The 23,677-nt window shown below is 38.7% G+C and overlaps 4 protein-coding genes across 4 annotated transcripts in view; 2 read left to right on the forward strand and 2 right to left on the reverse strand.

The window, feature by feature from the left end:
* Positions 1–589, reverse strand: part of LOC125475227 (probable E3 ubiquitin-protein ligase ARI7) — a 1,173-nt gene extending 584 nt beyond the window's left edge. Inside the window, exons 1-2 of the mRNA XM_048579794.1 lie at positions 509–589; positions 10–57 (exon numbers count right to left, since the gene is read on the reverse strand). Of these exons, the coding sequence (XP_048435751.1) occupies positions 10–57; positions 509–571 (111 nt within the window). The 5' untranslated portion in view covers positions 572–589. The remainder of the gene's footprint in view (positions 1–9; positions 58–508) is intronic.
* A 12,373-nt stretch (positions 590–12,962) lies between these two features.
* On the forward strand, positions 12,963–15,950 carry LOC103936269 (probable leucine-rich repeat receptor-like protein kinase At1g35710). Its single transcript, XM_048579775.1, has 2 exons — positions 12,963–15,477; positions 15,571–15,950. The coding sequence occupies exons 1-2, from the start codon at positions 13,104–13,106 to the stop codon at positions 15,939–15,941; spliced, it is 2,745 nt and encodes a 914-aa protein (XP_048435732.1). The 5' UTR covers positions 12,963–13,103; the 3' UTR covers positions 15,942–15,950.
* A 1,027-nt stretch (positions 15,951–16,977) lies between these two features.
* Positions 16,978–21,214, reverse strand: LOC125475232. The gene is made up of 5 exons (XM_048579796.1): positions 21,073–21,214; positions 20,862–20,988; positions 19,499–20,352; positions 17,755–19,409; positions 16,978–17,641 (listed from the first exon to the last, which is right to left on the reverse strand). Exon 3 carries the CDS (start codon positions 20,294–20,296, stop codon positions 19,556–19,558), a length of 741 nt encoding a protein of 246 aa, XP_048435753.1. The 5' UTR covers positions 20,297–20,352; positions 20,862–20,988; positions 21,073–21,214; the 3' UTR covers positions 16,978–17,641; positions 17,755–19,409; positions 19,499–19,555.
* A 283-nt stretch (positions 21,215–21,497) lies between these two features.
* LOC125475304 (probable leucine-rich repeat receptor-like protein kinase At1g35710) lies at positions 21,498–23,007 on the forward strand. Its single transcript, XM_048580021.1, has 3 exons — positions 21,498–21,882; positions 21,972–22,840; positions 22,894–23,007. Exons 1-3 carry the CDS (start codon positions 21,498–21,500, stop codon positions 23,005–23,007), a joined length of 1,368 nt encoding a protein of 455 aa, XP_048435978.1.
* The last annotated feature ends 670 nt before the right edge of the window (positions 23,008–23,677 follow it).

A 23,677-nucleotide genomic window follows, 5' to 3' on the forward strand; every position in this document is an offset into this window, starting at 1 on the left:
TATACTTACATGCACAGTTCGCATTTGATTCAAATCTGCAAGAGCCTTGTGCCTCGACTGCCAAGGAAGAAAAAAAATTAGTCAATGATTGAAAGAGAGAAGGACTTTCATAAAGATCCATTTTAAAGCAGCATTAAGGCTTAGCCAATTAAATTCGTAAAATGGAAGAATAATGCACAGAAAATTCTTGATTCTAATTTAAGGAAGCTTCCACCCTCCTATGCAGTCCCTGCAAAACTGAAGTCACGCACAGGTGTCTACCTTCCTACTACTGTTTGCTGCAACAAATTCGGTGAAAATTGAAATAGAAACCCAGAGTGTAATCAAATAAGTGTCAAGAGAAGCAATATCTTCTCTGATCATTGAGAAAAAGGTCACTGACAAAAAACACAGCCAGGCTACTAACATAACTGAATTTGTTAAAAATTGGCATGATGAAGATCTCTTGCATGAATTCATGGTATAGCACAAGAAACAGCGGAATTTTGAAAAAGAAAATTGTGAATACCTGCTGATTGCTTGCCCAACGTTCATAATAATGAGTGTATTTCTCCAGAGGATTTTTTGCCATTTCTCTTCTTCTCTCAGCTTCATCTGTTGGATTATGTGGCCAAGTGGACAAATGTCCAAGAAAACTTTAGGTGATTAAACAAAACAAAAGAAGAAAGTGGACAACACATTCCTTGTTTTGGGGAGGAAAAAAGGGAAAAGCAATAACACCTTTTATCATTGTGTTTGTTCTCATCACCACCCGTGAGTTTTGGCTCCTTCATAATGGAGGGTTTGGTTGCTTTCTTCCATTCGGTTGTGTGGTAGAGAGAGAGAAGAGAGCTGCTGCCCTTTTGTTTTCAGAGGAGGAAAATAGAGAGAAAAAGCAGAGAGCAGCAGAGCAGCAGAGAAGAAGGGGTGCCGCATCCCCCAATTGAAAAGAGCTCCTCTCTTTGGTTAGTAATCATCCACCAAAGTAGTTGTTGTTGTAATAGCTTTGAGCTATATGTATAGAGAAGAAATTATTCATTATATTTCTTTCTCTATTTGTTTCTTTGGTGTGTGAGAGTTATTGGGTGTATTGGGCTTTTGGGTTGTGAGATTGCCAACACTTTGTAAACTCTCATTTGGTTGATAGTGGATTATTGGGTGAGCTCCTACTGCTCCGAGGACGTACTCCAGTTACACTGACTGTGGAGGAACCTCGTTAAAATCTTGGTGTTTTTTTCTATATTGTTCTTGCATTTCATTTGATAAATATCTGTGGGTTAGCTTAATTTGGTTCCGCGTGGTTTGGTGCTATCCTAGCACAACAATTGGTATCAGAGCACTAGTTGCTCTTGGGTACTGTCTAGTTGCCAAAGATGTCAGACGGGCAAGATGAGAATCCTTTTGGAAGCAGCTCCGGGTTTGCAAGAACTACGGTGCAAAATGCAAAGTTCGAAGTAGAAAAGTTTGATGGCACAAACAACTTCGGGATGTGGCAATGTGAGGTCAAAGATGTGTTGGCTCAACAAGATCTACTTGCCGCTTTGGGAGAGAAGCCGGAAGCTATGTCGAAGCCGGAATGGGAGAAATTAAATTTGTGGGCTTGCTCTTCAATTCGGTTGTGCCTTGCAAAAACTCAGAAGTATTTTGTGATGCGGGAGACATTAGCAAGTGTGTTGTGGCAAAAATTAGAAGACAAGTATATGACGAAGAGTGCAGAGAACCGGCTACACTTGAAGAAAAAGCTCTACCGCTTCCAATACAAAGAAGGTACAAAAATGATTAGACACCTTGATGCTTTTAATAAGTTGATTGCCGACTTGTTAAATTTAGATGAGGATATTAAGGATGAAGATAAGGCCTTAATATTGTTGAATTCCTTGCCGGACTCTTATGAGCATTTTGTTACCACTATTATGCATGGTAAAGAAACTGTGAAATTTGAAGATGTGTCAAATGCCTTGATGAATTATGAAATGAGGCATAGAGATAAAAATCATGATAGTACCTCGGAAGCTTTATTTGTTAGAGGTAGATCATCGGAGAGAAGATCATCTTCTAGTAGGAAAAAATCACAGTCTCGACCTAGAGGAAACTCTAAAGGTAGAAAACCTTTGGAAAGGGATGAATGTGCCTTTTGTCGTAATAAGGGCCATTGGAAGAAAGATTGTCCTAAGTTGAAGGCCAAAGGTAAAGAAAGTTCTGAAGCTAATGTTGCTGAAGTTGAAACAGATTTTTCTGATTTTGCTTTAACCACTACCTCATCATTTGATTGTGCTACTAAGTGGGTGTTGGATACGGGTTGTACTCATCATATGACTCCTCACAAGGATTGGTTTTCAAGCTTGAAAGAGTTTGATGGCGGCGTTGTGTTCATGGGAGATGACAATCCTTGCACAACAAAAGGGATTGGTACAGTTCGTTTGAAGTTGCATGATGGCATGGTTAAAGAGTTGACAGGTGTTCGGTATGTACCGAATTTGAAGAAAAATCTTATTTCTTTGGGAACTTTGGAAGCCAAGGGCTTCAGGTTTCATTCAGATGGGCAGACATTGAAGGTGACTTATGGTGCACTTGTTGTGATGAAAGCTCCTCGATGTGGCCATTTGTATTTATTGCAAGGAAGCACTGTGACAGGTGAAGCATCTGTAGTCTCAGAAAATATGGGCACATCCGATTCTGATACTACTAGATTGTGGCATATGAGATTAGGCCATGCCGGTGAGAAAGCTCTACAAGGGCTTGTGAAACAAGGTCTTCTAAAAGGTGCCACGACTTGTAAGCTTGATTTCTGTGAGCATTGTGTCTTGGGGAAGCAAACTAGAGTGAAGTTTGGTACTACTGTACATCAGACGAAGGGCATTCTTGATTATGTGCATTCGGATGTTTGGGGTCCTACAAAGACTCCCTCTTTGAGTGGTAGACATTGGTTCGTGACCTTTGTTGATGATTATTCAAGAAGGTCTTGGGTCTACACTATGAAGCACAAGAGTGAGGTGTTGAGCATTTTCTTGGGTTGGAAGAAAATGGTTGAGAACCAGACTGGGAGAAAGATTAAGATTTTGAGATCGGATAATGGTGGTGAATACACATCCGACCCTTTCTTTAAAGTTTGCAAAGAGGAAGGGATTGTAAGACATTTTAGTGTCCGGGGAACTCCACAACAAAATGGAGTTGCAGAAAGATTGAATCGAACCTTGCTTGAGAAGGTTAGATGCATGTTGTCTCAGTCGGGTTTGAGCAAGTCGTTTTGGGGAGAGGCAGTTACTTATGCATGTCACATTATCAACCGATTACCCTCAGCTGCTGTTCAGGGTAAGACGCCAATGGAGGTATGGACTGGAAAACCTTCTACTGATTATGATTATATTCGTATTTTTGGTTCACCTGCTTATTTTCATGTAACTGAAAATAAACTTGATCCTAGAGCCAAAAAGGCTATCTTTCTTGGTTTTAGTAGTGGTGTCAAAGGTTACAGGTTATGGTGCCCGGAGATGAAGAAACTTGTAATCAGCAGAGATGTGACATTTGATGAAGAAAATATGTTCAGAGACTCTGAGAAGAATGTGAAAGATGTCCAACAGGTGGAGCTTAAGAAAGTTGCCTCTAGTACTTCAAATCATATTTCCGCTGATGTCGAAGCCACTACAAGTGAAGAAGTGGGAGACCATGAGGATATTGAAGAAGTTGAACTTGAAGATTCTATTCAAGTTGAAGAGCAAGTTTCACCTCAAGAGTCTATTGCCAAGAACAGAGGAAAGAGAAATATTACCAAGCCAGCTCGGTATAGTGACTATGTTGCTTTTGCTCTTCCTATTATCACTGATGAGATTCCATCCAATTTTGAGGAAGCCATTGAGAGTGAGGAGAAGGAGAAGTGGTACAATGCCATGGGTGATGAGATGAATTCTCTCTTGAAGAACAAGACTTGGGAGTTAGCTAAATTGCCTAAAGGTAAGAAAGCTATTGGTTGCAAATGGGTGTATGCCAAGAAGGAAGATGCTGATGAGAAAAGCAATGTGAGATTCAAAGCAAGATTAGTTGCTAAAGGGTATGCACAAAAGGAGGGCATTGACTACAACGAAATATTTTCTCCAGTTGTGAAGCACTCCTCAATTCGTATTATGTTAGCTCTTGTTGCACAATATGATCTTGAGCTTGTGCAACTTGATGTGAAGACGGCTTTCCTACATGGTGATTTGAATGAAGAGATCTATATGTGTCAACCGGATGGGTATATGGTGAAAGGGAAAGAAAATTTGTTTTGCAAGTTGAAGAAATCACTTTATGGCTTGAAGCAATCTCCAAGACAATGATATTTGAGGTTTGATAAATTTATGAGAGGCCAAAATTATTCTAGAAGTCAATATGATCATTGTGTGTACTTCAAGAAGTTGCAAGATGGGTCTTTCATTTATTTGTTGATATATGTTGATGATATGTTGATTGTATCAAAGAATGTCGAAGAAATTGAGAAATTGAAGATGCAAATGAAAAATGAGTTCGAGATGAAGGATCTTGGTGAAGCAAAGAAGATCCTTGGCATGGAGATCACTAGAGACAGAAAGAAGGGTTTGGTTTGTTTGAATCAAAGACAATACCTTGAGAAGTTGATTCGAAAGTTTGGAGTTCATGATTCAACCAAACCGGTTAGTACCCCTTTGGCTCCTCATTTTAAATTGAGTTCTCTACAATGTCCTAAAGCTGATAAGGAAAAGCTGCAAATGAAAAATATACCATATGCAAATTTGGTTGGTAGTTTGATGTATGCAATGGTTTGCTCTAGACCGGATATTGCTCATGCAGTTAGCATGGTGAGTCGATATATGCATAATCCTGGAAAAGAGCACTGGCAAGCAGCTAAGTGGATATTGAGGTATCTCCATGGTACTCAAGATGTTGGTTTATGTTTTGAGAGGAATGACGCTGGTATTGGTCATTTTGCAGTTGGTTATGTTGATTCAGATTATGCAGGTGATCTGGATGGAAGGAAGTCTACTACAGGCTATGTGTTTACTATGGCTAAAGGGCCAGTTTGTTGGAGGTCCATTTTGCAGTCGTCTGTTGCCTTGTCTACTACAGAGGCTGAATATATGGCAGTTGCTGAAGCTATAAAGGAGGCCATTTGGATACATGGACTGATTAGAGATTTGGGGGTTGATCAAAAGCAGGTGGAGGTGCATTGTGATAGTCAGAGTGCCATTTATTTGGCTAAGTATCAGGTTCATCATGCGAGGACCAAGCACATAGATGTGCGTTATCACTTTGTTCGTGAAGTTGTTGGTGAAGGAGAAATCATTCTCCAAAAGATTCCAACTAAAGACAACCCCGCTGATATGTTGACTAAGGTTGTTGGTGTAGCCAAGTTTGTTCATTGCTTGAACTTGGCTCACATTTTGCCTATATAAAGAAGGCGTTGAGCAGTAGGAGTTTTGGAGCATTTGGTTCGGCATGAGTTGTTCTCTTGCTAGTGATTGGGAGTGATGTTGTGTGTTAATTGTGTTGTTTGGCTTATCATGGCGTTTTCGGAACTTGGCCAATGTGGAGATTGTTGGATTATGTGACCAAGTGGACAAATGTCCAAGAAAACTTTAGGTGATTAAACAAAACAAAAGAAGAAAGTGGACAACACATTCCTTGTTTTGGGGAGGAAAAAAGGGAAAAGCAATAACACCTTTTATCATTGTGTTTGTTCTCATCACCACCCGTGAGTTTTGGCTCCTTCATAATGGAGGGTTTGGTTGCTTTCTTCCATTCGGTTGTGTGGTAGAGAGAGAGAAGAGAGCTGCTGCCCTTTTGTTTTCAGAGGAGGAAAATAGAGAGAAAAAGCAGAGAGCAGCAGAGCAGCAGAGAAGAAGGGGTGCCGCATCCCCCAATTGAAAAGAGCTCCTCTCTTTGGTTAGTAATCATCCACCAAAGTAGTTGTTGTTGTAATAGCTTTGAGCTATATGTATAGAGAAGAAATTATTCATTATATTTCTTTCTCTATTTGTTTCTTTGGTGTGTGAGAGCTATTGGGTGTATTGGGCTTTTGGGTTGTGAGATTGCCAACACTTTGTAAACTCCCATTTGGTTGATAGTGGATTATTGGGTGAGCTCCTACTGCTCCGAGGACGTACTCCAGTTACACTGACTGTGGAGGAACCTCGTTAAAATCTTGGTGTTATTTTCTATATTGTTCTTGCATTTCATTTGATAAATATCTGTGGGTTAGCTTAATTTGGTTCCGCGTGGTTTGGTGCTATCCTAGCACAACATCATCATACTACAATCAAGAATACAAACTCTAAGTAATAGAAGAAAAAGAATGCTATTCTTCCAAAAGGGGAAATAAATCATCCTTACAGCTCCCTCTTGCTTAGCTGCCTCGTAGCGGTTACATGCATAGAAACCACCCGTCCTTTCACCATGCTCCGCCCATGAACCAAGGCAAAGCCTGCACGGTACATATAATTCATTTAGCATCACATGTAAAACTTAACCATATTAGAACAGAATCAAAAGAAAAGTATTCAGATATTTCTTTCAAACAATAATAAATTTCCATTGAAGTAAGAAACAGAAGCAGAAAGCATACCAGCAAAATTCAAATCTGCAGGGTGGTGTGCATGTCATGTGCATACATCCTCGGTTTTTTTTGATAGGCCGCTTGCACTTTGGACATGGCTTAGAATTGGCCAGTATCCTGAGCATCATTAAAAAAGGTTAGGACAGAACAATATAAAATGAATTGTGAATTACGAAGAATTCCACCAACTCACATAAAAGTGTTGATAAAAGTTAACTTTCAATGGAGTATCTGAAACTAAAACTAATCATGTTTTCACTTTGCACCACTCAATTCAACATAATTAATGAATATACTTCCAGACGTTACAGGACCAGTGACGCAGCACCGTGCCCTACACTAGGCCATGAAAATTAAATTCAAACGAGCATGTTTTAGTTTATTCACAGCCCCGTATCCTGTGTAGCACCCAAACAGAACATTGCATTAATGTTATCCAACATGATCCAAAGCAATCTAACCCTCCGTCCTAATCCAATCCGAGTTACCAAATATGGTCTGAGGCAAAAATTTAAGAGGATTTCATACGCTAGACACACTAATCCATGCACACACGCGTAACTTGCGCATAAAACCTATTACCAAAAAAGTTAATATTTCCCCACAATTTATCACGTTAAATTCCCTTGCATACCAAAAGCAGTGGAAGTTATCAAATCAGCACACGAAAATTAGTGAAAAATAAAGGTTAGAGAAGGAGAAGAAAAACATAATACTCTAATTATGACAAGCACATAATGAAGGGGTATTCTTACCATGGAAACAACCAGAAAGCCAATAAATGTATCAAAAGAGAAATGCATTAAATAAAAGTGTAAAACCACAAAATACAATTTTGGATGCTAAGAGAAAATACAAACCAGTTCATGTTTTCAGACTCAGCACTGTTGTTTGAAATCCATTTCTCCACAGTGCTACAGTCGACAGGACGACAATACAAAGTTTAATACATGGGTACAAATTAAAACTAAAAATAAAATATTACAAATTTAAAAAAAGGTTGCAAATTAAAAGTGGGTACAAACTAAAAATATAAATATATGATACAAAGTTTAGCCATAAACATAAATATACCATATGTAATTTTTCTATCATTGATTAATTATACAATGTCACATGCTGGTAAACAAATGGGCAAAAAAATAAATTAATATATGGGTACAAATTAAAACTGAAAAGAAAATTGGTACAAATTAAAAAAGGTTTGCAAATTAAAAATGGGTACAAACTAAAAATAAAAATATATGATAAAAAATTTAGCCATAAATATAAATATACTAATTGTAACATTTTTAACACTAAATGAATATATTTAGAAATAAAAAATATTTTATTATTAAAATAATTAATGATGTTATTAATACCCAAGGATCTTGATCAAAAATTGAAAAGGAATAAAATTTTAATCAATAGAGTAGCAAAAGGAGAAATGAGAACCTAATTTCTGCTTAAAATTGTCAACCTGGCATTATTGAGTACTGAAACACATAGATAACACCATTTTTTTTAACATGACTTTTTTATCATGATAACATTAGTTTTCTATAAACAAAGTAATGAGATAGACGTTTGATAAAGTTGATACATTAACATGTTCTCTTTGATATTGTTATTGAAAAGCCAATCTTAAGGACATTTATAGATGTTTTATATTATTATTAATAATAATAATTCAAATCTTGGGTAGCCAAAAACATTTCAGATTTATTGTACAACTTTGGGTTTGCATCTCTATAAATAGACAAAATAAAATCGCTTTTGAATCTTTTATTAAGTTCAAATCTACACCTAAAGAAGTGAAAAAACACGGGCTAGACTGTGAGGGTGCGTTTGTTGCACCGGATTGTCTCGGACTGGACTAGCTTTAGGAACTAAGCTGGATTGGCTTAGACTAGACTAAACTGGACTGGCTTAATGAAGCGTTTGGTGTAGCGTTGGACTAAGAAGCTAGACTAACAATAAATTATTATTATTATAATATTTTAATTTATTTTTTATTAAAAATATCAAAATGAATATATGAAAAAATAAAAGAGCATAGCCCTCTTCTTCTTCACAAATTGCAGGTGCTTTTGCAACTTGGAGAATTATCAAACTTTCATCGACTCAAATTGATAGTAAATAGAACCAAATTTGCAGTTTAGAAGATGAACGAGCCTTGTATAAGATTTCTTGAACATTGGTTTCACCCTCACCCTCACCGACAGTTCCACTCAATTCGTTGGATTTTTGTAAGATTACCATAAGCCTTAATGTAAAAGGTATTGATTAACTGGAAAAGATCATATACCAGCAGAAATTAATGAGTTAATAACAAAACATATCACAATTTACATAGAACAACTTTGTATTTCAATTCATAAAAGGAAAAATAGCAGATAAATTGAAAACAAATGGGTAGCAATCAAAACCCAGAAACCAATCAAATATGAGAAATCAATTAAACAAATCGATCAAAAACAAAAATCTATCAAAACCCATTAATAATTTGACGAATCTTCAAAACAAAACTGAAGAAAACTAAGAAGAGAAAGTGGCAGAGGAAGTTGTGATTTACGAGGACGCGACGGTGGTCCTGGGATGGTCCAGCGAGGTTGTCAAGCAGGATGAGGAGTCGAGCAGAGTGAGGAGCCGAGTGGGACAACGCAAGAGAAAAGAAGTGTCTTAGCAATCCGGTGGTGGTTGGGGGGGGGGGGTCTTGCTAAGACTATCTAGCGAGCCCCATAGTCGAGGCGAGTGAGGTTTAATCCCACTAAAGTTAGTCCCTTCCTCTAACAAACATGGGACTACAGTAACACCTAATCTAGTCTCCAGTCCCACTTAATGAAGGCAAACAAACGTTCCTTAAGAGCTCAACAACATGTCTCATACTTGAATTTATACAAAAATTTAAGAAAAATTAATAAAGTAGTCCAACTTTATTAATTTTTCTCAGTTCAGGTCTAGATGACAAAAATATTGTAAATTAAGGTACAAACATAATTATTTCCATGAATTTGAGCAGTAATAGAAAGTATATACTACTACAGGCACTTGCAAGGATTAGAAAGGTCCACTCGCATGGCCTTCAACATTCATTCTTTTTGTTGCCACAGTAGAGGCATTTCTTGAAGAAACATGGGTACGTAGTATCAAATCTTGGAGTTGCGACAGGAGAGACTGCACCCCGTCTTCGTGTGTGACATACGTTTACATGCCTCAACGCACATGCTTGACGTCCATGTTGGATATTATATGCGTCACCGGTTGTGTCTTGGCCCGTTCGTTAGTGCGGAAATGAGATTCAGACTACAACCTCACCAAAATACAAACCCACGGTTGAATAATTTAAAATACAAGAAATAAAGACACCGAGAGAATTACGAGGTTCGGAAAAAACCTGTCTATGTCCCCAGATAGATATTGCTCTTTACTATGAGAATAACAGTACAAGTTACACATGAGTTAAATCGACATAATCCAATTCTAATCCCAAACCCGTGTACACCTACTCGCATAATTTTTCCAAGAGCCTCAGTTCTTTCACTAGAATACTTTTCACTCTAGCTCCCTTGATTTTCTCTCAACCCATGGTCAACCTTTCCAAAGGGAGAGTCGGATACTCTCCCCCATGGATGCTTCTATGATGCTTAACTTCCCACTTTCAAAGACCAAAAAGTCTGAAGTTCATGTAACATAATCAACACCTAGCCTACCTAGCATGCACCCCTTTCTATCCCTAGCCTACAGAGTACAACTTTTTCTCCATTTGCCATTTAATGCATAGAAAATAAAACATGCACAATTTCATGCAAGCAAACACAAAGTCACGGTTGCTGCAATTTCCTTGTAGCATTCACATGGTCTCAATTGTGGTCATATTGAAGACTAATAATATTCAAAAATTCCAAGCGTCAACTCCACGTTTGACGGGAAGACTTGACGGGGTCAGTCAACACTGGCACCATACAGCTCTTTGATTGAGCTGAAAATCCTTTCAGAAATTCCAAGCGTAAAGAAAGGAATAGAAAATCTGCACCTCCAAAGTTGTTACTAGCTCCACACACCTTTATTCCCAGCCCATCAAATTTCCTCAAGCATTAATATACTTTTTTGCCATGATTTTCGAATAATTTAGACAAAACATTTTTCAAACATGGATTGTACACATGTTTAATGACTTTGAAACAAAAAATGACCACATTTTAATTAGCAAAATATATTTCAAGTAAAAATAGGATAGAATTGGCCAGTATCCTGAGCATCATCAAGAAAGGTTAGGACAGAACAATACAAAACGAAACATGAATTACCAAGAATTCCACCAACTCACATAAAAGTGTTAATAAAAGTCAACTTTCAATGGTGTATCTGAAACTAAAACTAATCATGTTTTCACTTTGCACCACTCAATTCAACATAATTAATTAATATACTTCCAGACATTACAGGACTAGTGACCCAGCACCGAGCCCTACACCGGACCATGAAAATTAAATTCAAACGACCATATTTTAGTTTATTCAGAGTCTCGTATCCTGTGTAGCACCCAAACATAACATTGCATTAATGTTATCCAACATGATCCAAAGCAATCTAACCCTCCCTCCTAATCCAATCCGAGTTACCAAACATGGCCTGAGGAAAAAATTTAAGAGGATTTCAGACGCTAGACACACTAACCCATGCACACACGCGTAACTCGCGCATGAAACCAATTACCAAAAAAGTTAATATTCCCCACAATTTATCACATTAAATTCCCTTGCATACCAAAAGCAATGGAAGTTATCGAATCAGCACACGAAAATTAGTGAAAAATAAAGGTTAGAGAAGGAGAAGAAAAACATAATACTCTAATTATGACAAGCACATAATGAAGGGGTATTCTTACCATGGAAACAACCAGAAGGCCAATAAACGTATCAAAAGAGAAATGCATTAAGTAAAAGTGTAAAACCACAGAATACAATTTTGGATGCTAAGAGAAAATACAAACCAGTTCATGTTTTCAGACTCAGCACTGTTGTTTAAAATCCATTTCTCCACAGTGCTACAGTCGTCAGGACGATGAGCTTCCTCTGTACACTGCACAGCCAGAACAAAATTTGACTCACCTATATAGATAAGTTTTCGCTGAGATATTAAATACCAAAAGTTACAAAAGGAAACTTACATTCCAGCTAAATCCATAGGAGCAGAGGCAAGATACATCATAATTTTCATTGTCACCAACAAAATTAACAGCATATTCACAACCCGGATAAGGACACCACTTGGTCTAGCAGCAAAGAAAAAGAATTACAAATCATGGTGAGAAAAATGGAAAAATATGAAGTAAGAAAAATGATACTCATAAATTCCACTATACCACACAAGAGTAATAGAGAGGAACACATCATTGTTCCATCAAAAAGAAAATAAACCACTAATAAAAAAATGATACTCATATATTCACACTCACACGCCCACACAGGCACAGGAGTAATTGAAAAGAAAAGAAACCACCAATCATTTTTCAATATAGTAATTAAAATTGGGGATACTTTGGATGCGGTCCCTAATTCTTAACACTCTTTGATTAAAACCTTAATGGTATTCAAAGTTTGGTCAAAGTTCCTTGAATTTGAACACCTCATTATATTACTATTGATATTTATATTTTTATAGTTTTGACATTAATTGTTTGATATTTTATGACATTTATAATCCTATAAATTTAAAATCCCTTATTATGATACTATTAAAAACGGCTACAATAAAAAAATTCAAACATTTTGATTGAATAAATGGATAAAATCTATGTAACAATAAGAAATAATAGTGTTAAAAAAAATTGGTACATTTCTCATAGAACAAAGTGTTAAAAAAAAAACAGATGGCAAAAGAATGTAGCCATAGTGTTAAAAAAACTGGTACATTTCACATATAACAAAGTGGTAAATTAGCAAAGAAGAACGGGTACATTATAAATAAATTAGGGTACAAATAAAAGATTAAAAAATTATGAGTACAAATGAAATTTAAAAAAATATGGGCACAAAAAGAAATTAATACATGGGTACAAATTAAAACTAAATATAAAATACTACAAATTTAAAAAAAGATTACAAATTAAAAGTAGGTACAAACTAAAAATATAAATATATGATACAAAGTTTAGCCATAAATATAAATATACCATATGTAATTTTTCTGTTATAGAGTACAACTTTTTCTTCATTTGCCATTTAATGCATAGAAAATAAAACATGCACAATTGCATGCAAGCAAACACAAAGTCACGGTTGCTGCAATTTCCTTGTAGCATTCACATGGTCTTCAATTGTGGTCATATTGAAGACTAATACTATTCAAACATTCCAAGCGTCAACTCCACGCTTGACGGGAAGACTTAACCGACCGGGTCAGTCAACACTGGCACCATACGGCTCTTGATTGAGCTGAAAATTCTTTCAGAAATTCCAAGCGTAAAGAAAGGATTAGAAACTCTGCACCTCCAAAGTTGTTACTAGCTCCCATATTTATTTGTGACGCATACAGACTGGCGAAAAAACATATCATACTGCAACTCAAAACCATGACATTTCTTTATATGCTCCTGCTGCTGTCCGCATTGCCACTGATCAAAACGACATCAATATCGCCAAGAAAACAAGCAGAATCGCTCGTCAAATGGAAGGACGACTGGTCTTCATCATCATCGCCACCTTCGCTACTCAATTCATGGTCCCTCACCAACCTCAACAGCCTCTGCAACTGGACTGCCATTTCCTGCTCCAAAACCAGAACAGTCTCCAAAATAGACCTCTCCAATATGCAAATTAAAGGAACACTGTCCCTTTTCGACTTTTCCTCATTTCCAAATCTCACCCACTTCAATCTAAGTGGCAACTATTTCGATGGGCCTATACCATCTCAGATTGACCAGGTAACAGAGCTTCAATATCTAAATCTCCGCAACAACAGTCTCTATAGTACCATCCCTTATCAACTGAGCAATCTCCAAAAGGTACGGTACATGGACCTTGGATTAAACTATTTTATCTATGCTGATCAAGATTGGTCAAAATTTGCAGGCATGCCCTCATTGACCTACCTTGCTATGTCTATGCAACGTTATAGTCTATATCATTCAGAATTCCCAGAATTTATATCTCAATGCCGGAACTTGACGTTCCTTGACTTGTCCCAAATTAATTTGAATGGCCAAATTCCACCTTCGATAGGCCAACTCAGGGAGCTCCAGTACCTTGATCTTTCATACAACTCCTTAAACTCTTCTATCCCTTCTGAGCTCGGTCTTTGTACAAACCTCACCCACTTGTTCCTGGCTTCCAATCAACTCAACGGGGAACTGCCTATGTCCTTGTCCAATCTGAACAACCTCGTCGAATTAAGTTTAGCTACTAACGGATTCTTTGGCACGATTCCGGACAATATAGGTTTGATTTCTGGTCTTCAAAGTATTGACCTGAGAAGGAATAATCTGGAAGGGAAAATTCCATCCTCTGTAGGCCAAATCAGGGAGCTCCAGTACCTTGATCTTTCATACAACTCCTTAAACTCATCAATCCCTCTCTCTATAGGCCAACTCAGGAAGCTCCAGTACCTTGATCTTTCATACAACTCCTTAAACTCTTCTATCCCTTCTGAGCTCGGTCTTTGTACAAACCTCACCCACTTGTTCCTGGCTTTCAATGAACTCAACGGGGAACTGCCTCTGTCCTTGTCCAATCTGAGCCACCTCGTTGAATTGGGTTTAGATAATAATCTATTTACTGGTCAAATCCTTCCTTCTCTGGTCTCCAATTGGATTAATATGGAATCTTTGCAACTTCAGTCCAATGAACTCAGTGGGAAGATTCCGACGGAAGTTGGAAATATGTACTTTCTGTTGACGCTCAATCTAAGAAAGAACCACTTGACAGGAGTGATCCCTCAGAATCTAGGCAATTTAGCTCTGCTTAAGCTGCTCGATTTGTCACACAATCATTTTTCGGGGCAAATCCAATCATTTGTCAACATGTCTTTTCTTCGTGATTTTGATTTTTCTTATAACAACTTCACTGGCCGAATCCCATGCAATTTAGCATGGGCACCAGAAAATGCTTTTGTTGGAAACTCTGGGTTGCATGGGTGTGTAGACAGAATACCCCCTCAGCCCAACGTACCCCCTCAGCCCAACGTACCCCCTCGGCCCAACAGAAATTTCAAAAAGGATAACAGAAGAGTTCTAATTGGTATCCTTGTGCCTGTTTGTGGTTTATTAATGGTTACAACTGTCATTGGTCTTATGTTCCGTAAAAAATCCAGTCTCGTTTTGAACAAAGTCAACACTTCTGAAAACTTTGAGAGTTTGGAGTCAATGATATTGCAAGAGGAAGTAAAGTATACGTTTGCCGAAGTTGTGAAGGCTGTAGATGACTTTCATGAGAAGTACTGCATTGGGGCAGGAGGGTTCGGAAGGGTTTACAAGGCAGAGTTGCAATCAGGCCAAGTTGTTGCAGTTAAAAGGCTTAACATGTCAGACTCTAATGATATTCCAACAATCAATCTCCATAGCTTTCAGAATGAAATCCGAACTTTGACAAGCATCCGGCACCAGAACATCATAAGGCTCTATGGCTTCTGTTCAAGGAGGGGTTGCATATTCTTGCTTTATGAATACTTAGAGAGAGGAAGCCTGGGAAAAGCTTTGTATGGAGTTGAAGGTGTTAATGAACTCGTTTGGGCAACTAGAGTCAAAATTGTGCAAGGACTTGCTCATGCACTTTCTTACTTGCACCATGATTGCTCTCCACCAATTGTGCACCGTGACATAACCGTCAACAATGTATTGCTTGAGTCTGATTTCGAGGTTCGTCTCTCAGATTTCGGAATAGCCAGGTTATTGAGTACTGATTCATCCAACTGGACAGATATCGCTGGTTCATTTGGCTACATAGCACCAGGTAATGTAAACTTAATTTGTACATTTATGGTTCATCTTTTTGCTTATTGGGATACATTTTAAGGTAGCCAGTTTTGTTTTTATTGATGTGCAGAGCTTGCATACACTATGCAAGTCACGGATAAATGTGATGTATATAGCTTTGGAGTGGTGGCGCTCGAAGTCATGATGGGAAGGCACCCAGGAGATATGCTAGAGTCCCAGCTACAAGAATCATCAAAATCAAGGAGGGACAATGTAGAATTGCTCCTGAAAGATTTGTTAGACCAAAGGTTGGAACCGCCAACCAATGAATCTGCAAAGGCAGTGGTGCTTGTAGTGATAATGGCCTTGGCCTGTATACGAACGCGTCCTGAGTCCAGACCCACGATGTTATTTGTGGCACAAAAACTCTCAGCTCAAACCCTGCCTTGTCTTCCTGAACCATTTGGTATGTTGACAATCAACAAGCTAATGGCACTATAAAAAATAAAACAAAAAAAAAAAAAAAGAAGACAAGGGCGAATAGTTCAAACTTCCCTTTTGTATTCCTGCCACACGCAGTTCCATCTAATTTCTCGTGTAATACATCTTCAGTATTGTAATTACTCATCTGTATTCTTTGTCGAATGTCGATTAATGTGTGATGAATTTTCTTAATCTTAATTGCATTAAACCGATAATCCATGTCCTTCCTCTAGTTCAAAGAGCTACCCTAAAAAATTGAACCTACATGGATCATTTTCGCCATGGATTATTTTGAAAGCAAACACATATGGAACTACAGGATGCAATCTGACCTTGCATCTTTGAACCATGTTGCGCGTCGAAGTACATTTGATCTTCCAGGCATTCTTGAACTTTTCCGCTATGTCAAATATAGGTTTGTGCCTTTCCTCTCTAAATCTGCAACAGCCAGAACTGCCTTCACGTTCACAATACAGCACAATAGAAGACACTTTAACACGACAATCTGTTAAATTAGCAAATGGGGAAGTGGTGGAATAACACCGTGGTATTGTGAGCAAGCCTCGGGTGTCCCTGTGGCTTTGGAACCACCCACATAATGATAAACAAGCGTGGCTGCTTTGCCTCAATCCAACACTGACCAGGACATCAAATCTATAGCTTCTGTGCGTTGAACCAAATCCCATCAGGGGTTGTTCTCATAATCCTTGAATTATAATTGTAACTCTTTTAGTTTAATCGTTGTCCTACACGGATCCATCAAACCAAAAGCACATGTGGATTGGAGACATGGGGAGACAGTATGGTATCTGCTTATTGGTTGGCTGGCTTCAAACGATTTTTGAGCTGAAATTTTCTTGCAAAACTAATAAACAAGAAAAGAGAATGCAGCAATAGGGATTACAGTGAAATGTAAACAACCTACAAATAAGTTGACTGTGCAGAAGTTGCTGAAAGAGCGAAAATAACTGGATGAGATGTGACCCTTATCGCATTGGACTTCTATTGTCAGGTGATACTTTCAGGCCACGCTGTGCCTTAAACCGACTGTATATGATTGTTAAAAGACTGACCAAGACTGTTATAAGCATCCAGATTTTCACTTTGTGGTTCATTCATCTACACAATGAGAAACGCTCTACAATCAAACTAACAAAGAGACGCATGCAGTGAGAAATCATCTTCGTTGAATTCTGAATCAACATGCTCGTGTCCATCAAACTCAGCAAGGCCCGTGAATGTCTCAATGAGAACTTCTTTTGCTGCAATATCTTCATCTATGCGATCGTTAACCATACCAACTGGTTCATTGACATGTACTTTTCCATTTTCGGGTTCTACAGCATAATATTTGGTATCTAAAGGTACATTTTTCTCGCAAATTTTGGTTGCCTTGCTCAACCTTGAAGTTAAAGTATTAGTCCGCGGGACACCCTTGTATTTTTGCTTCAATTTCATAATCTTCGATGCTGCTGATCCTGAGCTGAAAACTAGTCTTACCCCTGCCCTTCTTCAGCATCCATGTTCCTATCATGGTGTTCTAACGGAATTGAATCTGATGGAGTTTCAGACGCTGTTATACTTATGCCCTTCCGGGGTGACATGGAAAAGTAATTGCAGTTTGCTTCTGAATTCCAATCAGTTTTCTGCTCAAATGGCCAGAAAAGCGGTTCATCAATAAGTTAGATCTTCCAAATCTTCAGCTTCAGAAGCATGTCCTGAAGCAAAATCACACCAGAATTAGATGACTGAAAGTCATGACCCCGGCAACTACTTTTGTAAGATGGGCTGGAAAAATCAGACAGAAACCAATCTGACTTTGAATCTGTACCCGGTGTCAATTTGTCATCAGGTGCAGCAGGTTGTTGTGCATGATCTTGATTAGGATACTCACCACGCATCATCTCTCCTCCAATACGATCAAATATATTCACAATCAAGTCCTCATAATCATCTCATTCATCTGTTGTTCTTAGCCCCATCTTGATCTCATCTGCAACAGAGGCCGCGGCAGCAGCGGCAGGATCAGGCAGGAGATCAAACTCTCCAATCAAGGCCTCCAAATCAAATCTCAAAGATCATCATCATCTTTTTTCTCACTACCTCTCTATCTGAATCTGCAGTGCAGACGCCTAACAAATTGCAAAACCACAATCAACACTTTGAAGAACTCTTCAAAATGAGGTAATTTTAATACCCTCCACCACTTCATATTGAAAAGCGCATACAAATACAACATGAAACAACAAATATGGCACAATTTGAAGCATGAATAGGCAAGCATGCCTTGCCCGCAGATAATATAGAATAGGAAACAAGAGTATAAAGCATAGAAGGAAGCCTTGTGCAATGTTCCCCATCATCGTGTTTCTCTTAATACCTGACGTGGAAACCAGGAAATTGATGACCCTTTACAAATTTTGAATATTGAGATAATTTATATTACTTGTTCATCTTAGTGTGTCTCTATGAATGCCAAATGATAGCAAACATAAAAATAATACCAGACGCATCAACAGCTACTGAAACTGAAAACCTAAGAGACAGTAGCTTCAAAAACTAGTCCTACACGGTGAAGAAATCTACACCAAAAGAACTGCAAGTACACAGGGAACAGCATGTGAGCTCCGCATCCTACCTCGTACTTAAAGAGATGCAATTTGTAAAGAAAGAATAAAGTGCTTCAATTTTTTAGAATCACGACCATCCTGTTGAGTAGAGAAATTAAAGAACTCATAGGGAATAGACGAGAAAACGAAGTGCCAGTTGTCGACTACTTGATGCCCTCCCCCTCTTCCTTTATCCGGGCTTGGGACCGGCAGTGTAAGATAAACTTACACAGGTGGAGTTAGAGAATTAAAGAACTGTAAAAAGAGAATCAGTTATGGACAAGATGTCAAGACCAATAGAATTGTAAAACACAACTGAGGACAACAGCGAGAAACTTGCATTGCTGGTCCAAAACAGAACGTGACACATCTAATATAGACTAAGGTATGAATACTAAAAATTAAAGAGAGAAAACTTACATTCCACAAAAAATCCATAAAAACAGTGGCAAGAAACATGATAATTGTCCTTATCATCAACAAAACTATCAACACGTTCACAAACTTACACTGAACACTTAACACACCATGTTACCATCAAAATTCAAGCACAATACACAGAACATGCTTATGCTCACAAGCCACACATGCAGAGGGAGTAATTCAAAGCAAAAGAAAACATTAATTTGATTTTCAAATTTAGTATAGTAATTGAAATCATCAACCTTGAAACCTTTTGTCAATAAAAATAAAAAGAAAGTAAGATACTTGGGTGCAAAAGAAATGTATTATAAAGCATTCAGTGGATTAAAATTGGAAACAATCCTAGAAGCACATACATACACATGACTGGGGGAAACACGGTAGACCTGAGGTGCAGCAAAATGAAAGGCACGCAATGGATCAGTACGGCAGAGAAGAAGGCCCAGGTAATCACCTATACCAAATTTGTTAATTAACTAATGAACCAAAAGAAATCAGAGCATATATACTAAGAACGGAAATAAAATTTATACTGATTATAACTGTGCTTCTATATGCACGCCATGGAAATTAGACAGCTGCTGTCACCTCTACGTCCCTCTATTGATGATTCACAGAATCGCTCATCCACAAACAGTCTATCCAGTAATTGAACCCATCTAACAGTTGGCTGATTTCGTCAATTTGAGGCCACTCCTGGGGCAATTTACCTTCAAGCGTTGTCAACCGTTCTTTAATGTCTCCACGCACTGCTTCACCATCTAAAGGATATTCCCTGCCGCCCAAGAATAGTGGAGAAGAAGGAACATCACTCATCAGTGGCACATATTCATGATCTGAAATATGAGTGGGAAAGGGCATCACATTTCCATTAATGTAGCTTATGCACCCCTGGTCGTGATTGCTAGTGTCCCTGTCCAAGCATATGGGATAAGAAGGAACATCACTCATCAATATCACACTATCCGGATCAGAGAAATCAGTCGGCTTCATATTGCCGTTAATGTTGGTTATGCACCCCTGATCATCATACCTAGTGTCAGTAATCATATTGCTTTCAATTCCAACAAAAGGCACAACAGCAGGGGTATTGGTGATCACATTCACATTAGAATGTTTTTGTGAACCCGGTTCTTTTCTTGCTCTCTTTCTCTTAATCAGCGGCTTCTCATTCAATACTTCTTTTCTTGCCCTCTTAATCGGTGGCTTCTCATTGAAGTCGTGAGTTGGACTTGAGGAATTCATCTTGCTTCCACACCTAGACCTCAGATTCCTTTTAAGTCGGGAAAGAACGACCTTTTGAGCTTGTTGACCCACCGCAAACTGCTTGAGAGTCCACATCACATAGGCCTTTCTCTAATGCCATTACCAGGTTCTGGAAGTAATTTTTAGTCACCCTGTCACAATTGGGAAATGGATGAGAAGATTGAATCAGGCAAGGGAGTGAATCAATTTGTAGTCACAGATAACTGACCGTGCAACACAATAACAGACCTCTAATTTAAAAAATAAAAATAAAAAAAGCCGCAAGTAAATTACATGAAAAATGAAAGGATATTGTCTTCCTTCCAGTTCCTATCCTAAAGACTCACTCATTCGCACACTCAGAAAAGCCGGTTCTTGCACACTTTTATCTCTTCACTTCGCACACTCAGAAAAGGATATTGTCTTCCTTCCAGTTCCTATACTAAAGACTCACTGATTCGACCTTTTCATTTGCTGCATTTTGCATCCAGACAATGTTGAACAGACGACTATACACTAGGAAATTCAGTGCGGTTAACCAGACCAGAGATTTCCTCTTTATTTACACATAACTCCATTTGTTTTTTTGGACAAGACACATTTCAACACAAAACATTCCATGGAAAATGAATTTCAACTAATATTTCATCACAATATTTACCCGGTAAGTCCAGCTAGCTTTGTATGGAAATCAATGAATTCTTTCGATGGGCCTTCTGCACTAAGGAATTGCAGTAGCTCCTTCTCTGCACACTGAAGAAGCCTTTCCAAAGCAGACTCTGCCTCACCTGAAGACAAAAGCAGAATTGAATATTTCAGAAAACTTATAAAACAACTCCTAACTGGTTCCTGCAGATATACACAGTTAATACCTTGCAAGTACTCAAAAAACTGCCTCTTCGCTTGCTTCTAACTAGTTCCTGCAGATATACACAGTTAATAAAAAAACCCTTTACCACTACCATCGTCAATCTTCAAACATAATTCTGTGGTCCAATTACAGTTCCATGTTTACTATTCTACAAATCAGGACATCTAGTTAGTGTGGTCATATTGAAGACTAATAATATTCAAAAATTCCAAGCGTCAACTCCACGCTTGACGGGAAGACTTGACCGACCGGGTCAGTCAACACTGGCACCATACAGCTCTTGATTGAGTTGAAAATCCTTTCAGAAATTCCAAGCGTAAAGAAAGGATTAGAAACTCTGCACCTCCAAAGTTGTTACTAGCTCCCATATTTATTTGTGACGCATACAAACTGGCGGAAAAACAAATCATACTGCAACTCAAAACCATGACAGTTCTTTATATGCTCCTGCTGCTGTCCGCATTGCCACTGATCAAAACGACATCAATATCGCCAAGAAAACAAGCAGAATCGCTTGTCAAATGGAAGGACGGCTTTTCTTCATCATCATTCATCAATTCATGGTCCCTCACAAACCTCAACAGCCTCTGCAACTGGGCTGCCATTTCCTGCTCCAAAACCAGAACAGTCTCCAAAATAGACCTCTCCAATATGCATATTGACGGATCACTGTCCCTTTTCGACTTTTCCTCATTTCCAAATCTCACCCACTTCAATCTGAATGGCAACTATTTCCATGGGCCTATACCATCTGAGATTGACCAGGTAACAGAGCTTCAGTATCTAAATCTCCGCGACAACAGTCTCTCCGGTACCATCCCTTACCAACTGAGCAATCTCAAAAAGACCTTGGATTAAACAATTTTAACAATACTGATCAAGATTGGTCAGAATTTGCAGGCATGCCCTCATTGACCTACCTTGCTATGTCTATGCAAGCTGATAATCTATATCATTCAAAATTCCCAGAATTTATATCTCAATGCCGGAACTTGACGTTCCTCGACTTGTCTCAAAATAAATTAAATGGCCAAATTCCACCTTCGATAGGCCAACTCAGGGAGCTCCAGTACCTTGATCTTTCATACAACTCCTTAAGCTCTTCTATCCCTTCTGAGCTCGGTCTTTGTACAAACCTCACCCACTTGTTCCTGGCTTTCAATGAACTCAACGGGGAACTGCCTCTGTCCTTGTCCAATCTGAACAACCTCGTCGAATTGGGTTTAGCTAATAACCATATCTCTGGCACGATTCCACCTTCGATAGGCCAACTCAGGGGGCTCCAATACCTCAATCTTTCATACAACTCCTTAAACTCTTCTATCCCTTCTGAGCTTGGTCTTTGTACAAACCTCACCCACTTGTCCCTGGCTTCCAATCAACTCAACGGGGAACTGCCTCTGTCCTTGTCCAATCTGAACAACCTCGTCGAATTGAGTTTAGCTTATAACCGATTTTCAGGCACGATTCCGGACAATATAGGTTTGATTTCTGGTCTTCAAAGTATTGACCTGAGAATGAATCATCTGGAAGGGAAAATTCCATCCTCTGTATGCCAAATCAGGGAGCTCCAGTACCTTAATCTTTCATACAACTCCTTAAACTCATCAATCCCTTCTGAACTTGGCCTTCGTACAAACCTCACCCACTTGTCCTTGTCTTCCAATAAACTCAATGGGGAACTGCCTCTGTCCTTGTCCAATCTGAGCAACCTTGTTGAATTGGGCTTAGATAATAATCTATTTACTGGTCAAATCCTTCCTTCTCTGGTCTCCAATTGGATTAATATGGAATCTTTGCAACTTCAGTCCAATGAACTCAGTGGGGAGATTCCGACGGAAGTTGGAAATATGAACTTTCTGTTGACGCTCAATCTAAGAAGGAACCACTTGACAGGAGTGGTCCCTCAGATTCTAGGCAATTTAGCTCTGCTTAAGCTGCTCGATTTGTCACACAACCATCTTTCGGGGCAAATCCCATCATTTGTCAACACGATTTTTCTTCGTGATTTTAATTTTTCTTATAACAACTTGACTGGCCGAATCCCATGCGTTTTCCAATGGGCACCAGAAAATGCTTTTGTTGGAAACTCTGGGTTGCATGGGTATGTAGACTCGTGTGTAGACAGTAGTGTGATCAGGTTCAGTAGCTTGATGTATATGATCTTGATTTGGGTCTTCATCATCCTCTCCTCCAATATGATTAAAGAATTCAGTAATCAAGTCCTCCTCATCATCCAACTCTCTTTCATCCGCGGTTCTTGGCCCCTCCTCAATCTCGTGATGATGATGACCGAGATGAGTAGTCAGCCGAGGCACAACGGCAGCCTCGTCTGCAGCAGAGGCCGCAACAGCAGAATCAGGCAGAAGCTCAAACTCGTCAATTAAGGATCTTAACAGATCATCATCCAAGCAATCATTTGCTTCGGTGGTGCTGCTTGAGGACCCCTCGTGATGAAGTAGATCATCAAGCTCCCTAATCGAGTCCTCCATTACCAAAAGATCATCATCCGAATCATGAGTCCTCTGCCTCTTGACCGTATCACCCAAAACCGTAACGGTATCATCGGAATCGGAATCAGGGAAACGCGGACGCTTGAGAGAAGA

Source organism: the organism of the source record quoted next, unplaced genomic scaffold (genome assembly GCF_019419815.1).
Source record: "Pyrus x bretschneideri cultivar Hongxiangsu unplaced genomic scaffold, Pyrus_bretschneideri_v1 Contig14, whole genome shotgun sequence".
NCBI classification, from domain to species: Eukaryota; Viridiplantae; Streptophyta; class Magnoliopsida; order Rosales; family Rosaceae; genus Pyrus; species Pyrus x bretschneideri.